Source organism: Vespa mandarinia, chromosome 9 (assembly GCF_050613455.1).
Source record: "Vespa mandarinia isolate Hongniang chromosome 9, ASM5061345v1, whole genome shotgun sequence".
NCBI classification, from domain to species: Eukaryota; Metazoa; Arthropoda; class Insecta; order Hymenoptera; family Vespidae; genus Vespa; species Vespa mandarinia.
Window position 1 is genome coordinate 949,017 of NC_140818.1, and position 16,536 is coordinate 965,552.

The following is a 16,536-nucleotide window of genomic DNA, read 5'->3' on the forward strand; positions in this document are numbered from 1 at the left end:
GGAAGGGAAACGTTAGCATCTGGCGATAACTCACTGCGGAGAGCAGTACCGGACATATTGATTCATGTACATTCGCTGGCTATGCGAGCAAGACGAAAAAGAAAAAGAAAAAAGATTCAAGAGAGAAAAAAAAAGAAAAGAAAAGAAAGAAGAGAGAAAAAAATGCGAGAAAAATATATACATGTACGTACGTATATATGTATGTATGTATAATACTTATACGATAGTAAATCATCGAACACTTACTACTTTTTATTGTTTGTTTATTCAAAAATCTTTTTCGTTAGATTCTCTTCTTTTTCTTCTTCTTATTTTTTATCATTTACTTTAATTATTTATATAAAACCCCACGTAACTTCAAAAATCATGCGCACTTGTGTATATATATATGTAGATAAAATGAATTATTACTTTATATTCAGATTTCTTTTTATGTATGTTATAATTGGTATATTATGATTATGATAGTACAGGTAATATTATGATTTTCATGTTACATAATTTTTTTTCATAAACGCAAATAAAAATTAGATTATGTATATAGGGGGTTGTATTGAATAATAATTACTTCCTTTTATTGAATAAAAAACACATATTTTTTTTTTCATAGATGCAAATAAAAATTGGATTATGTATATAAGGGGTGGTATTGAATAATAATTAATTTCTTTTATTGGATAAGAAAGACTTTCGATCGATTTTTCACAAAATTGAATTACTTATATTCTTCTATTAAACCATTATTTTACTTTATACTTTTATTTTTTATTAATATATAGTACTTAGTAAGAAAATAAATAAATAAAAAATAAACTATGCAATAAACAATTTAATTAATCATTAATAACACATAACACTTAATAGCTAAAGTATTAGAAGCATATATCGCTTTAAAAAAAAACGATACGACAAAAAATAATTTAATTAATAATTAATAACAAACATATTAATGGTACTAAAATATTTAAGTACCATTACGATATATAACTTAATAAAAAAAAATATATATCCATAAACGATGCAATAAAGAAAAACTTGTACAACAATCGTAAAAAAAGAAAAAAAGTAAGAAATATCTGATAATCCTACACGAATATTGCATAATAAAATAAATAAATGTATTTAACATTCAGTACAGTTACTTTCTATGTCCACAATGACTTACGATTAGTACTCATGTATTATATATACATATATATCTCGATATATATGTATATATATATATATATATATATATCCACGAATAGATTTTCTTAAGTATATCTCTACGAATGGCGAATTCGAGGGAGCGAGAGAGCAAAACAATGGAGAGAAATTACGATGTAATCTTCGACAATGGACGACATAAGCGTTTCGATACGCGTTCGGTGTCCACTTGTTAGCACTGAAATCGTACCTACTTACGTACATATCTACTTACATATACGATGCACATATATATATATAGATAGATAGATAGATAGACATACAATATAGATTCATATATATACATATAATGCTAAGGTGTACACGCGGAACGGACGCAAGCTTATCTCTCTCTCTCTCCTCTCTCTCTCTCTCTCTCTCTTTCTCTCTCTTTCTCTTCTCTTTCTCTCTCTCTCTATCTCTATCTCTCTTTCTTTCTGTCGGGCCCATTCGAGTCGAGGAGAACGCTATATTTATGTTGGTTTCACGCTGCGCATGACGTCCGATGGTCGATAACCAATAGGCGTGCTAATACTCAAGGATCCGCTCCGAAAGGCCCATTACGGTTCGGGCCCGATAGAGGCACGATAATATGCCACGTGACGTGCGAACGGACATTAAACGGCCTTAAACGGATGTCAAAGGACAAAAAGAATATAATCTTATTAAAACAAGAACGAGCAATGTTATCTTATCATTAGATATAAAATAAAGAAAAAGGAGTTTCGACTAAAGTTTCTCCTTTCTCATTATTTCTCCATCTTCTTTCCTTTTAACTTATTTCTTAAACGTCCGTTATAATGTAACATTCTCAAGAAAATATTCGTAATAATTTTTAATGCAAATTTCGTTATATATATGTATATTGAAATAGAATTTTTACGATCCCTTCGAATCCCTTCGAATCCCTTTACAATCCCTTTTTTTTAGATATAATAAAAAATCATTATTAATAAATATGAGAATAAATATAAGTTTCGATCTAATTATACAAAAGGAAAGATTCAATGTAATACTAATAAAAAAAAAGAAAAAAGAAAAAAGAAAAAAAAAGTTATAGAGACGAAATTTCTATGATACAAAAACGGCAAGTGCGAAAATGAGAGATGAGGAATTCCTTTCTTCTTCTTCCTCTTCCTTCTTTCTTCTGCTTTTTTCTAAAATGTCTACCATTGTTCCATTTGAACGAATAAGTTGACAAATAATTTTTAATGCGAATTTCATAATAGATATATATCGAAATTAAATTTTTACGATCTCTACGATATTTTTTTTTTTTTTTTAGGTATAATAAAAATCACCACTAACAAGCGCTAATTTTAATTTAATTGTCGAGGAAAATCATTTGTAATGCTAAAAACAAAAAAAGTTATCGTAGACTCCTTTTTCATTCCTCTTCCTTCTTTTTTCTTCTGTTTTCTAAAATATCTATATATAACTATACGATTGTTCCATTTGTCCTAATAAATTCGCAAATAATTTTTAATACAAATTTCATTATAAATAAATATATATTGAAATCGAATTTTTACGATCTTCTCGAACATATTCTTTATGCATAATAAAAAATCATCATTGTCAAAGTGTTAATTTCGATTTAATCATAAAAAAAAAGGAAAAAAAAAAAATGAAAATTGTCAAAGAGACGAAATTCCTATGGAGGAAGGGCTGGAGGGGAAAGGGAAGGAGAGGGGGGTACGGTAAGAGAAAAAAGAGAAAAGAAAAAACGGAAAAGAAGAGGGAGAGAAAAAAAATAAAAGAAGGAAAAAAGAAAAGAAGAAAAAACTGCAAGTGCAAAGGCGAGAGACGACGAGATCCGTTTAACAAGGTGCTTCTCTCTCTCCTGTCGGATAATACATAAGGGGTATTAAGGCCGCTACTCAATTGGGTATGAGCTCACTGAGAGAGGTGGACGTCTCAATTTTCTTCGCGACTTAATGACCGATCGTTAAAACCCGGCTTCGTCTCGAACCGGCTTGGCACGACGTAAGAATGACAGAGAGAAAGAGAAAGAGAGCAAGTCTTCTTCTCTGGGCCTTCCACTCTTTCTCTCTCATTCTCTCATTCTCTCTCTCTCTCTCTCTCTCTCTCTCTCTCTCTCTCTCTCTCTCTCTCTCTCTCTCTCTCTCTCTCTCTCTCTCTCTCTCTATCTTTCTTTCTCAAGCAGAACGTCGTTCTAACGTAATCACGGCTGTCCCTCGTAATGACGTTTATGAGTCGACGAGGATACAGTGATTCCTTGGTACGGTTCCTTTTGCCTTTTGCGGATTCGAATACGAGGGACATTAGGAGCTACCGTGAACGAAACCACGCATGAAAGGCCTCTCTCTCTCTCTCTGTGTCCTCTTGTCGTACAGATAGGATCCGTAAATCCCAATAATTTATTAGTTAAACGAGTAATAATGCTTTAGTCTATGTCAAAGAACTATCCCGTCATTTTATTATTCGTCAAACTGACGAAAGACAATGAATTATTATTTTTTCTGGATATTATGCGCAATGGGCTTTCTAATACGGCGAATAAATGATACCTTTTAAATATAGCATAGTATCTTGATGAATGTAATGATTTTTATTGTCGAAAACATATTTGTAAATATTTGCGAAAAAATATTGTCGTTAAATTCGTTGATATTTATATCTTATAATTTCGATCGAATGGTATTACGAAATCATAAATCATTTTTTATTGAATATAAAATTCTTTTTTTTAATGTTATAAAGATATGTATTATATTTTATACATATTATTTATCTGTTGAAATTTGTTTGAAATATTTACCATTGACTCGCATTAATCTTCCTTACCGACATACCACGGTAAACGTTCCGATAAAGACTGATTGTAGGTAAGTCACTTAGTTGATGTTTTCTCCAATCGGTATCTAACCTGAAACAAATCAAACGTTGCTTATTAGTCTCTCTCCTTTCTGTCTTTGTTTCTTTCTCTCTCTTTCTCTGTCTTTGTCACTTTCTCTCTCGACATTATACCAAAGAAAACATCGCAAAGAAACAAAACGGCCGACATATTGCGACACGAATTAAAATAAAAAGCCGGTCAAAAGTTTCTAGATCATTTTATTAAAATCAATTAATCTTTTACGAAAAGTTTTATGTTAATTTTTTTTTTTTCTTTCATTTTTATATGGTAAAATTTCAAATCTAAAAATCTTTAGATATTATGTATCATACGAGCATATACGAAACAAAATAAGAGGATTCACATATTTTGTGCGTTTTAATCTATATTTTATTAAATTAATAAATAGTAAAGATTTAAAAAGATAATAAAAATAATCGTTTGTAAATATATTCTCATTCCTTTAGATTAAATGAATTATTTCCAACTTTCTTATTTTCATTTCTTCAAGCATTATTATAATTAACAAAAAATAAGGATTTATATAACGTATTTAAAAGTACATTTGTCAATATTTTCACTGTACCTTTTTCATTTCTTCTTCTTCTTTTTTTTTTTCTTTTTTTTTTTTAAGGAATATTTACGTCAAATGTTATGGAAATTTTATTAATATAGCTGTTCCTTTTGAAATAGCGAGCATGACTCACTAACATATAATAGATTTTAAAAACTACTTTTCACTTCTCCTGTCATGTGTTCGTACATACGTCACGTACTTCAATATATTTTTGTAAATGTTCCGTTGTACTATCCGTACTGGTCGTAGAAGTGGAATTATTTTGATCCATTTCTTTTTCTTTATTCTCTTTTATACATCCAACTTTAGATTTAATCGAACTTGTTTCTTGAGAGTCTTCCTTTACGGTTACAAATTTATATTTATCCCAAGCTTTAGCTCGAATCTTTGAGGCTGCTTTTTCATTTGTTGTTTTATCAGCCGATTTGCTGTTATTTGTACTCGAATTGCTGGCCGATATATTTACTGGTTGGGTAACGCAAGATCTAAAATATTTACATATCTATATATATTAATAGATCAAATGATTAAATTAATTTATAGCAAGAATATAAAATTTCGTTCTTACGTTGCAACACATTTTCGAATTATTTCCGAATCTTGCCTTCTACGACTTTGAGTAGCAAGTTTCGCTATAATACGTGCATCAACTTTAATTGCTTTAGGCTTCTCCGTATAGTTCTTCAATTTATTTAAACTTTGCGTAAGATGCTGAATCTGTACTCTCAAAGTCGCATTCTCATAAACCAATCGAGTATTTCTTTGTACGACCTAAAAAATCATTTTCTTTAAATCCATTTCAAATCTTTTTTTATTAATCTAAATAATCTTCTGATATCAAACGATTTACTTGCAAGAATTTAACCTTGTTAACTGGCAATGATTCTTGAAACTTCTCCGATATAATCACATTGAGTTCTTCCCTAGCTTCGTCGAGCTTCTCCATCATTTCTTCCATTACTCTTAAGTGTTCCCGGTGCAACTGATCAAACTTGTGTCTAACCGTGTCCTTTGCATGCTTCATACGCAGAAATTTAATACACAAATTATATGTGATCTCACTTTTCTCAGCTAACTCCTCGCGCAATTGTTTATTTTCCTCATCCAATGAATCTCTTATTTCCTTCAATTCTTTCCATCGTTGCTCTTGTAATTTCAATCCATTGTTTGTACATTTGTTTTTATGACGTTGAATCTCTTCGCAAAAGTGATCCTTCTCTCTCTGATAAAAATATCTCTCATCATCCAGCTGTTCTAAAATGATATTCAATATTTTTATTTTAAATCTTATATGTGTACATAACTGTACGTATAAACTTTATATATTTATACATAATCCTTACGTTTAAGATTTCTATTACATCTCTGTTGTTTCTTTAATTCAGCTGACAATCTTTCTCCGTCTTTACGCATGTTCTCCAATTGAATATCTTTTGTGTAAATGTTGTTTTGTAGATCGGCGATGGTCTCTGTTAAATTTGCTACCTTTAAATGAAACTTTAAGTTTTACTTATTTTCTATCTCTTTTTTTACATACATACGAGCTGGTAATTATAAAAATAATATAATTGTAAGTCATTTAAAATATTAAATGATCTACATTTTGTCATGCGCTATTTAAAAATTGTTTAAATTATTTAAAAGAATCATTTTTCCAAGTATAAGCATATTGATTTTTTTCTTTTTCTTGTTCTAGAAAGTAATTTTCAAATAATTGATATCCTAACATGTCAAAAAATATCTCAAAATGAAAAATATATGACAGTAGTTCAATTATGAACACAAATATGCAACTAAATACTTTAGAAGGACTTAGGTTACAACAATACATAATTTGTTTACTATCTTTGATTGATAACAAACTGCAACTCACTTGTCTACGAAGTGACTTCGATTCTTTTTCAGTTGTATTACATTCTGATTTTTCTGAAGAAATTCGATTGCCTGTGACGTCAGACCCAGAAGTTCCATTTAATTGAGAACTCTGCATATAATATCTATCAATTTAAATAGCAAAACTTATTCAGAACGCCTTCTCGAAGATGTTCACTTTCTTAAAATTTCAAAATGATCTTGAATGCGGATTAATCAAATGATCTAGATTCATTTCACTTCTTACATAAAAAGGGAAGATAAATTGAAACATCTCAAAAAAAGGTTACAATCATCAAAGGTGACATTCTCAATATGACAAAAAATTGACACTCGAGCGAAGCATACATATTGCAATACATATACTGAAATACATATTACGTATAAAAAAAAACTGTTAATTTACGATTACTTAAAAGTGTATGAAGTAACGAACGTAAAAATTATTACTGTGGTGATGGTTTCTACATATATTTTAGAAAAATGTTTATTTCATCTGTAATACACTGATTTTTTTTTTTTTTTTTACAGAAACTGCTCTTTTCGTCAAACACCGCTTTTCATAATTATCGCAATTAAAAACACACGTTATCAGGTCAATCACAAATACAAAAAGAAGGCTAATTAACGCGTTTTATATTTTATATTTGATTTCTTTCTTTTTTATTTTTTCTATATATATATTATATATATATAAAGAAAAAAATTCGTTAGATAATAAGCTCCCTTATATAAAGTAGCATACACTCTCACTGCTGGGGAGGTATACTCGAATGAATTTTACTCATGCAATACTGATTAAAAGTTGTGAAATTTTTTATTGTGTATCGTATATGTACAAAATAGGTGTACAGACTACTATCAATCGCATGGGTATTTCAAACACCCTTCACATATACTTCTTCTGCATATGATACTGATGTAAGAGCATCACACTGTGTAGTACACCTGTAACTCCCTCTTCTATTATCTTTCATCAAATGGAATGAATATCGAGGTGACGCGTGAATATGCTTTTTCCCTTTTTTAATATTCTGATGTTATTTATCTTTTTTCTTTTCTTTCTTTCTTTTTAACAATTATTAATGACACTGCGGTATAAGGGTTTTTTCTTCTTGACTAACTTTCTCCTTTTCTCCCCCATCTTGTACACACGAAAATAATAAATTACACTGGCTGATAGAGTAGCTTTGCAATTTCTTAAAAAGACATACTATTTCTGAATCGTGTTACATGGCTACAATAAGATAATATATTTTTTGTTGCATCGTTGGAAGTGTATTTATGTGAACACGGTATCAGAGAAGACAGAAAGTAAATACAAGTACGTCTCTTTCACTGCAAGTTCGTCTGTGCTTTCCACAAGTTTAACGAACAACAACTGGACCAAGAACGACCGCATAATTTTTAATTAACTCTCACTCTCTCTTTCTTTTTTTCTCTCTCTATGATATCGTACAAAGTTCAGTCATTAAAACCTTCGGATTCAAATAACAATTTTTTTTTTATAGTTTACATGTATCAAATAAGGAAAGAACATTAAACGCATCTATGTAGGTTCAACGTCGTTAGAAACGAGATAAGTAAAAGGATTGCTTCTAGCCACTTGTCTCAAAAGATCTCCCTTAGCAGTTCTAATTTCATAAAATTTTGTCAAAAAAATAATTTCTGATTAACAATTTTTTTCTCCATATATTATACATATATAGTTAATACAATTTAGCATAAGGGATATTTCTTTAAGGCAAGCAGAGAAACTACGTATTTGCTATTGAAGCAAAAAATGAAAATTAAAAAAATATATATACATATACATATACATATACATATACATACATACATACATACATACATGCATATATATATATATACATACATATATACATATATATATATATATAAAATCAAAGAAAATTGATTACTTAAGTGGTAATACTACACTGCTAAATTAAATCCGTGTATGGCTCATTACAAGTGGACTAGTAAAACGTGATACCATTCTGTGAATACATGATACACTGTTATCTTATTGTACTTTATTGGTCCAGTTGTGTTTTAGAAACGTGGAACGCAACACGTGTCGTCTGATAATCTAATGAAACGATACTAAATTCGCATAAATGCGGATGATAATTGATGGACTTACGCATAATAGCCTAACTTAAGAGTTTTTGTGTTTCCATTATGTTAAGGCTCATGCTTATTTTTTCTTGTTCTTGTTAGCCTGATTTTTGTATTTGGCTGCAGTTGTTAATTTGGCATTCTTCTTCTTAGGTTCATCTTCTTCTTCCTCTTCATCATCAGGATCCTGCATTATAAAGAAACAAAAATCTAAGTTCATCTGAATTTTCTATAATCTTAATTAAGGCTAAATGCCAAATTAACCTCGAACATAATATGTACATTATTTTACTAATAGTTATACCTTCCAAAGAAATAATTAGTAATGAAACAACTTTTTATCTAAAATATCATCTTCAAATATCACCAGTATATATAATATGAGCATTTAGCACTTATTTCATCCTTTTTCCCATTTCAATTTACGAAACAGTTTCCACCTGCAAAAACGTTCGCTGAAACTAACCTTTATCGCTTGATCGGTAAATAAGGATATATGAAGAGTGAATAAAAGCAATTGTTTTAAAATTGGATAGTTTATTATACAAAAAATAAAACAACAGATATATAGGAATGAAAACACAAGCGCAAAAGGTACATCCAGGTTTGTAACTTCTTAAGCAACCCTCTCCTTTCTAAGATTTCATCAAAGAAGTTTTTATACTTTTAAAGTAATACACTTTACAGTTGAAAAATACTTTTAATGGAAGTTCTGTTTATAAGGGACTAAAACATTTTAGCCTTTTAAAATGTTTTTTTATTCTTTTTTTTACTTGTCTACTGCTTCGTCCATCTTGGCACGTTTGGTGCCATTTTTTCTACCCTCTGCAGAATGTTTTCTTTTCTTTTGAGGTGCCTGAAATTGCATTCCTAATGAATGTATTTATAATATTATAAGACATTGCTGTTTTCATTGCTACATAAAAAAAAGCAGAACAAATGTACGATTTGGAAGAGAAATAAGTGCATAATGCTCATGACGGATAACATAAACCCATATCTTGTATGTGCGTTTAATATTTTTAAACAATTTGATTTTTCTTTATCGTTTATTCTTTCATTAATAATTCAAAGATCCTAATTCATATAGACCAAGTTTTCAGACGAGTGTTTAATTTCGCATGCATCATATAATCTATAAAATTAATATTTTGAAAATTAAATTATTTTCTCATACCTTTTCATCATCATCATCATCAATATTTTCATCTTCTAACTCTTCATCCATATCATCAAATTCTTCCATGTGTGTTCCTACAAACAAAATATAATTTCAAATAAAATAAATATATCACTATATATATTGTATTTATAATTGTTTCAAATTGAGATAAATTATCCAAATAAAAATTTTTTTAAAAGAACTATAGTGGTATATCGATAAATGTAAATTATATAGATGCTTCTACGGATAGAAGGCGTCTAAATCGTACATGTCGCACTTCTGAATAAACTTCATATATAAAATAAATATTTTTTGCTTATTTCTTACCAAGAAGATTGTGTCCTACTATGTGAACAGGCCCGCTACCCTTAACCAAGGTAAACGTAACTGGTGGGTCAGGAAAACTAAGATCAAGAATAATTTGCGCTGTCTTTCCCATCTCTAAAAGAGCGATAGGGGTTTTCATAGGTCCTTTAAGTCCCGTCGCTTCTACCTGTAGTACATTGAGTTCTCCAGGCTTTGCTTCTGGTCCTAAAAGTGCCTAAAACGTATATAAGCAAATATTGTCATGTAATATTTAATAATATATATAACTGTTAATTATATATAACATAATAATTACAATAACATAATAATTATATATTAAAAATTTGCTTAATGTTTCTTTTTCTTTTTAAAATACGACATAAAATAAGACCATCTGCCAAGAACTTATTGTAGTTTCAATTCAATTTAGATAAATACATCTACTGTATCTCAACCCTATTTCTACCTGCATACCGAAATTTCCGTTATAATCTCCCTTTCGGTATAATAGGATCCTGTCGGACCGAGGTGGGGGAAGGGCGAAGCCATTGTAAGGAAAAATGGCGCCAAGCATTAAACATTCATGCAATAAAATTCAATATACAAGAAAAAAAAGTAAGTTCGTCCACTAGAGTAATCGTCGAATGTAAAAAAAGTTAAAGAAAAAAAAAAAAGAAAAAAAAAGAAAAAGAAAAAGAAAGAAAGAAAGAAAAAAAAAAGAAAAATAAATTATTCTATCGTATAACGATAAGAAATTTTATCGAGACTCATGAAACAAAATAAACTATCGAAGCGCTGTAGTATAGGTTATGAACGATCATAGGCACGCATTGCGGTTTTAACCGCGAAAGATAGGGACTTTTCGTTGTCTCTGATCTCTTACGATTAATATGAAATTCGAACATCTATAAATGCTCGATGAATCATCATACAGATTGAAATATACAATCCATCAACATAATGATAAAAATTTCGAGATAGATGTACGTAAAACCTCTTGAACCGTATATATCAAAGAGGCATAGAATTCGTAAGAGAAAAATTTTTCTTTTCCATTCTCTGTTCCATCATCTACGCTTCTTTAATGCATTGAAGATTCGCGCGTAAAACGTAGCAGGAGGCTCCTAGCGCGCTCTGGCAAAAAGGAAGAAAAAAGAAAAAAGAAAAAAAAAATAGGTATAACGAAAGACGCCGAATATATTGGCAACGTTCTTCTCTCGTTCGAGAAACGTGACGACACGCGTAAGAGACAAACGTAATTGGCTTGTAAAAATCATACGTAATTATAGCAATCGAGAAAGAAAACATTTCATGCACACGATATATAAGATATCCATAAAATATGAAAGAGCTCAAATGCGTCGATTTATAATTAGGATGAATACCACCTTTGAGTTTAGAACAAAGCCAAAAAAAAATATATCGTATAATCGACAAGGACGACGAATCGGCGTGTGAAAATACGTATAGCGTGTGTGTACGTGTAGAGTCACAACGCACGAGCGTTACACACACACATACAGATAGAGAAAGAGAGAGAGATGGAGAGAAAGAAAGAAAGAGATAAAGAGAAAGAGAGAGAGGGAGAAAGCGTATCGCCTTCTTTTATATCTCCGAAATTCTCGAAGACTTACCATTTTGATGATGAGCTTCTGATCAGCTCCATAACCATGCTGGTTCGTACCATCTGCATCGTCGTTCTTGTGCTCGGGATCCCATACCTCGGTTGAGTTTGCTCCCTCAAGGACGATTCCTAAAGAAACACAAAAAATCACGATAGTACACGATGTTCACGAATTTCGAATGCAATAGATGTCTGGTATAACCTCGCACATCATTCGTAATATATAGATCAAATAAGATATTCGAAATATATAATAAAGTTTCAACGATAAACGCGCGCTATTCCCTCGTAGTTTTCGCGGACAATAGGGATCCTCATCACAATGGCCGAAAGCTCTTAGCCGGCGTCTCGATGAAATAACTAATATTTCTCTCGTAAAGTAACCGTGTATAGGACGAAATAAACGATGAACGATGATCACGTTCCTTCGACTTTCGATATTTACCGTACAGATATTCTTCCGCCATGGCGATCGGTTTGATATTAACGGATTCTCAACTCGACAGGACGTCTATACGGGGCCACCGACGATGGACGTGTGCGTGTCGAACGAGAGTGGAGCGGAGTAATGCTAGAAGGGGAGGACGCCGCGCGCGCAACGGTCACTGCGCGAAGAATTGTGCTCGCACGTGTTGGGCGAACGCGTAGCAAATGACTTTTGCGTAGTCGACCTTGCGCGCCTAGACCCTGTTCTTTTCTCTGATTGGTCGACGTTCCGCGTCTTAGCGTATACAGTGTTGCCGGCTCTCATATAAGCTCAACACCGAAGGCGTCACGAAAGGTTCTTTCTTCCCCCGCGCTGAATCACATCTTTTCTCTTTATTATTCATTTATTATTCTATCGATATTGCTTTCATTATCTTTCTCTATCATTGTTCCACGATGATAACACGTAGCATTAAATGTTAAACGTACATAAGACAAAAATAAACAAGTTTACGTAATTACGTTGAAGCAGTTAATTCTGTAAATTGTATGTTCCTTACCGTTCTCTGATTATATTGGATTTTATGATATCCAAATGATTTTTTTATGCTTTTGAATAATTATATCAATATTCAATAATGCTTTACTACGTTAATTGATATAGACTGTTAGACGAATTGAAAACGATTAAAATATGATTAAAAGATCGTTGTAATGTAAGTACAATAACTCTCTCGTTAGAGGTTATAATGATAATAACGATACAATATTCTTGCCAATACGTTCTATATAAAATTAGATCAAATATCGTGCCAAAGAAATCTACTCCTCCATTCAGTATTTTTCGAAATTTTATATATTACTGTACTCTTTATAAACGTTTTCTATATAATTTGAAGAGACAATTTGGCAATGTCGTAAAACGATTCTATTGGTCGAAAATCGTGTTGGTCGCACGAAACATGGAACTATCCGCTACATATGGACGTATAAATAGTGCGTACTCTGTAAAAATTCCTTGAAATGTTAAATTATTATATTTTGTCTTGTTTTTGATAAATAAATGTACATCTCGTAACTGTCAACGTTTTTCAACTGTAGAAGAATTTAAGGTAACTTGTTTTATTGAACTTTCGAGAAAAAATTCGACCGTTTGTCGAAGTGCGGCAACGTACTTCCTCGAAATGTCTAACGATATGTACGCCCATATATATTTTTTACATATAACTTACAATTATTTTTGATAGTGTTAAAAAAAAAAAATACGAACATTTTTATATCATTACAAAAGTTATAAATTGCGAGAAAAGGTAAGAATGAGGTAATTCATAGAAGTAGTTCTATGTTATTGTGGGACTACTTTTTTCACGTTGTTGTCTCCTCGTAACAACCACGTCAGTCAAATTCGTCTCGTTCAATATTTTTATTATAACGAGGATATACTTATATATGTATATATATATACAGTTTATATATATATATATATCTTTTGAAATCTGAATTTTTTTTTTCATTGTTTAAAAATGCTTTATTTATAATCTTTTAATTTATGACTCTTTTTAATAGCATTTAATTATAAGAAAAAACGATACAGTAACGTATATAGAATTTTGATTGAAGGTGCAAATATGATGCTTACGTTACATTACATCGTTATGATGATTACGTGCTTTGGATTTATGTATTGTGATTTTTTTTAAGAATATTGCAATAAAATTATTTTTATTGTGCGATAATTTTTTTTATATTCATTATTTTTCATACTGGATTTGAATTTTTTCAATTCACATTATTATTATTACATATATAACTATTTACTAATTGGCAAGATAGATATTATTGTTAAGTTCTATAAGTATGAAATTGTTAAAATTATTAATACGTGTTATTAAAGTTGAAGGTTTTTTAATTAGTTGATCGGATAAAGATACTGGTTTTAAATATATTAGTGTTTTTATTTCAGTTGCTCTATTTTGCTTACCACAGCTTCTGTAATAATAGCACAATGTTTAAGTAAAATAAATATTAAAAGACTAGCAGTGTTTAGCATCAATATTTAACATGGAAATACGTTTATTTATTTTTAATATTAAGAATATATCATTCTTTTATTTTATATTATTTTCATTGATGAAATATATTCATTGATCTTAATATTTCTTGTGTATATTAACAATAATCAAAATATTTCAAGTTTTATAATAAATATATTTCAGAACTGTTATTATTTAACCTGTTATGTAATAAAACTTATTGTTAGAATCTTTCTCTCCCTTTTTTCATATGCAAATATCAAATTTTTTTCATATATTTATGTAGATATATATGTATATACTAATTTATTTAACTATGATAATGAATTTCACATATCATATTTCTTTAAACATATAAATGTAACTAGCAGAGGGAACTGATACAATATTAGTACAGTTTGTTGAAGATATGGGCTAAAAAATTTATTGCTTGATATCATCTTAAATCAATACATTGATCCTATCAAATAAATGTCTATTACATATCTTATTTTGAAAATTACTGTAAATTAAAAATCATATTATTTTATACAATTAAGAATCTATTTCGTCTGAAATAGTAAATAAATATCGATATTCATAAAATTATTATTTAGTATATAAGATTTACTAGAAAAATGTCTTCAAAATTACTTGAGTATTTGATCTTTTAATTGTTAATTATATATTAACTTTCATTTCAAAAGGAGTTTTATAGTTTACAAATCTCTTAGTTCAAATAATAAACATTAGATGTCTCTGTTCTCTACATAAATACGTCCTCTATTACTTTTTAGTTTTATGTGCTCAAGTGAACGTATTTCATACGCGTGAACGTATTTTATATATATATCTAAATTATATATATATATTTCTAAAACATTGAATTTTAGAAATTTTATAAAAAAATATATATTTTGAATGTCTATAGTTAAATAATGTCAATTAAGATATAAACATTTATTTGTTAGGTTAGTTCTTTTGTATTCATTTTATAAATATTTATAGTTCTACACAAATATTTATAGTTCTAATCTCACAAATATTTATAGGTCTAATCTTAATATAATTGTTTTTATCGTATTAGATTACAAAAACATGAACTTTTTTTCAATACTCAAATTTGGAGTTATACGTCAGATGGTACAGTCCAGTATAGTGCCAAGACTTTCAAATGTAATATCTGGAAGAAATCCTGGCATACTTTTAAGAAGTATACATCATATGTGTGAAAAACAGTATTTAAATTCTATACCATATACATTGGCGAATAATAATAAATCTTCACTTTTGCAACTTGTTTCACCTACAATTAATTTAGTATCTGGTTTGAAAATGAAAGGACGACTGCAGCTTCGTTGTGAACATTGTTATAAAGTTGCAAGAAATGAAAGATGGTATATAATGTGTAAAAAGTTTCCAAAGCACAAGCAAGCACAAATTAAAAAGAAAGAATATAAAACTTGGATTTTGACACATGCTACACAATCACCTAAACGTGCATGGTAATAAAATTATGTTACACAAAGGTGATAATTTATTATAATAAAAGTGTATAGTAATGAAATGTATATTCATGTTCTTAAATCTTTATTTCAATATATGAGACAAATAAATAATAAACTGGTATCGTTATCTATTATTATCTATTATTGATATTTGCTACAGTTGACAATATGAGGTACAGTATTTTATTTTTATATAACTGCTGTTCATTTTTAAAAGTTTAAAAAGTCATTTATATGAAAGCATGTTAGGCCAAACTTTGTTTTGAATAGAATTGTATTAACATCTGTATACTCTGACTGCTGCAATGAAAAGTAAATATAAATGATACGTATTTGTGAAATTTTGAAGAAATAATAAGTTTCAATTTAGGAAGATAATAATCAAGTACTGCAAGGTGGACAGGTAGGCATGCATATAATTCGTGCTGGAGCACAAGGATAGCATTTTGGCACGCAAGGAATACAAGGACCACAAGGACTGCAAGGACCGCAGGAAAAGCTAGGTATCATAGGTGGACAACAGACTACTGGTGTAGGACAAGGTGGAGGCGGACAAACCTGTGTATATATATGTGAATATTTATTAATTATAAAATTTTAGAAATAATTATTAATAAAATAATTATAAAAAAAACTAGGAAGATCAATTTAGATTTAATATTTATATTGCCATAAAATTTGACACAATTAGAATATAAATTTGTCAAATCAAATCTTACTCTAATTGGACATGTATAGCAGGGTCGTATGCAAGGTGTAGGACATATTGGTGCACATGCTGGATAACAGCTTGGAGGAGAGCACGGAAAACACCTAATAATAACAGTAGTTTTAATTTGATTTCCATGATACAAAATATATTATTTTATGCTTACGACAT

At 29.7% G+C, this 16,536-nt stretch overlaps 3 protein-coding genes across 6 annotated transcripts; all 3 read right to left on the reverse strand.

Annotated features, from left to right (window-relative positions):
- Nucleotides 1-4,695: 4,695 nt before the first annotated feature.
- Nucleotides 4,696-7,134, reverse strand: LOC118446519 (uncharacterized). 3 transcript variants are annotated; one of them, XM_035877270.2, is made up of 5 exons: nt 6,496-7,134; nt 5,966-6,107; nt 5,473-5,876; nt 5,191-5,393; nt 4,696-5,107 (listed from the first exon to the last, which is right to left on the reverse strand). In XM_035877270.2, exons 1-5 carry the CDS (start codon nt 6,610-6,612, stop codon nt 4,795-4,797), a joined length of 1,179 nt encoding a protein of 392 aa, XP_035733163.2. In that variant the 5' UTR covers nt 6,613-7,134; the 3' UTR covers nt 4,696-4,794. The 3 variants fall into 3 exon arrangements, with proteins under 3 accessions (XP_035733163.2, XP_085515404.1, XP_085515403.1); XM_085659278.1 differs by having other exon boundaries at nt 5,488-5,876; nt 5,966-6,119; XM_085659277.1 differs by having other exon boundaries at nt 5,966-6,119.
- A 152-nt stretch (nt 7,135-7,286) lies between these two features.
- LOC118446521 (nucleoplasmin-like protein) lies at nt 7,287-12,364 on the reverse strand. 2 transcript variants are annotated; one of them, XM_035877272.2, is made up of 5 exons: nt 12,156-12,361; nt 11,721-11,839; nt 10,108-10,321; nt 9,793-9,869; nt 7,287-8,802 (listed from the first exon to the last, which is right to left on the reverse strand). In XM_035877272.2, exons 1-5 carry the CDS (start codon nt 12,175-12,177, stop codon nt 8,695-8,697), a joined length of 540 nt encoding a protein of 179 aa, XP_035733165.1. In that variant the 5' UTR covers nt 12,178-12,361; the 3' UTR covers nt 7,287-8,694. The 2 variants fall into 2 exon arrangements, with proteins under 2 accessions (XP_035733165.1, XP_035733166.1); XM_035877273.2 differs by lacking the exon at nt 7,287-8,802 and adding an exon at nt 9,133-9,471 and having other exon boundaries at nt 12,156-12,364.
- A 3,673-nt stretch (nt 12,365-16,037) lies between these two features.
- On the reverse strand, nt 16,038-16,536 carry LOC146872735 (uncharacterized). Its single transcript, XM_085659425.1, has 3 exons — nt 16,532-16,536; nt 16,376-16,469; nt 16,038-16,214 (listed from the first exon to the last, which is right to left on the reverse strand). Exons 1-3 carry the CDS (start codon nt 16,534-16,536, stop codon nt 16,038-16,040), a joined length of 276 nt encoding a protein of 91 aa, XP_085515551.1.

What these genes read in the sequence shown, in the direction of transcription:
- LOC118446519 (XM_085659277.1), bottom strand. Translation starts at nt 6,612, where the DNA reads ATGCAGAGTTCTCAATTAAATGGAACTTCTGGGTCTGACGTCACAGGC. An exon ending in ATGTAATAGAAATCTTAAAC is followed by an intron (nt 5,877 to 5,965) that starts GTAAGGATTATG and finishes ATATCATTTTAG; the next exon opens with AACAGCTGGATGATGAGAGA. An exon ending in ATTCGAAAATGTGTTGCAAC is followed by an intron (nt 5,108 to 5,190) that starts GTAAGAACGAAA and finishes TAAATATTTTAG; the next exon opens with ATCTTGCGTTACCCAACCAG.
- LOC118446521 (XM_035877272.2), bottom strand. Translation starts at nt 12,177, where the DNA reads ATGGCGGAAGAATATCTGTACG. An exon ending in AGAAGCTCATCATCAAAATG is followed by an intron (nt 10,322 to 11,720) that starts GTAAGTCTTCGA and finishes TATACGTTTTAG; the next exon opens with GCACTTTTAGGACCAGAAGC. An exon ending in ATGATGATGATGATGAAAAG is followed by an intron (nt 8,803 to 9,792) that starts GTATGAGAAAAT and finishes TTTATAATGCAG; the next exon opens with GATCCTGATGATGAAGAGGA.
- LOC146872735 (XM_085659425.1), bottom strand. An exon ending in GCTATACATGTCCAATTAGA is followed by an intron (nt 16,215 to 16,375) that starts GTAAGATTTGAT and finishes ATATATACACAG; the next exon opens with GTTTGTCCGCCTCCACCTTG.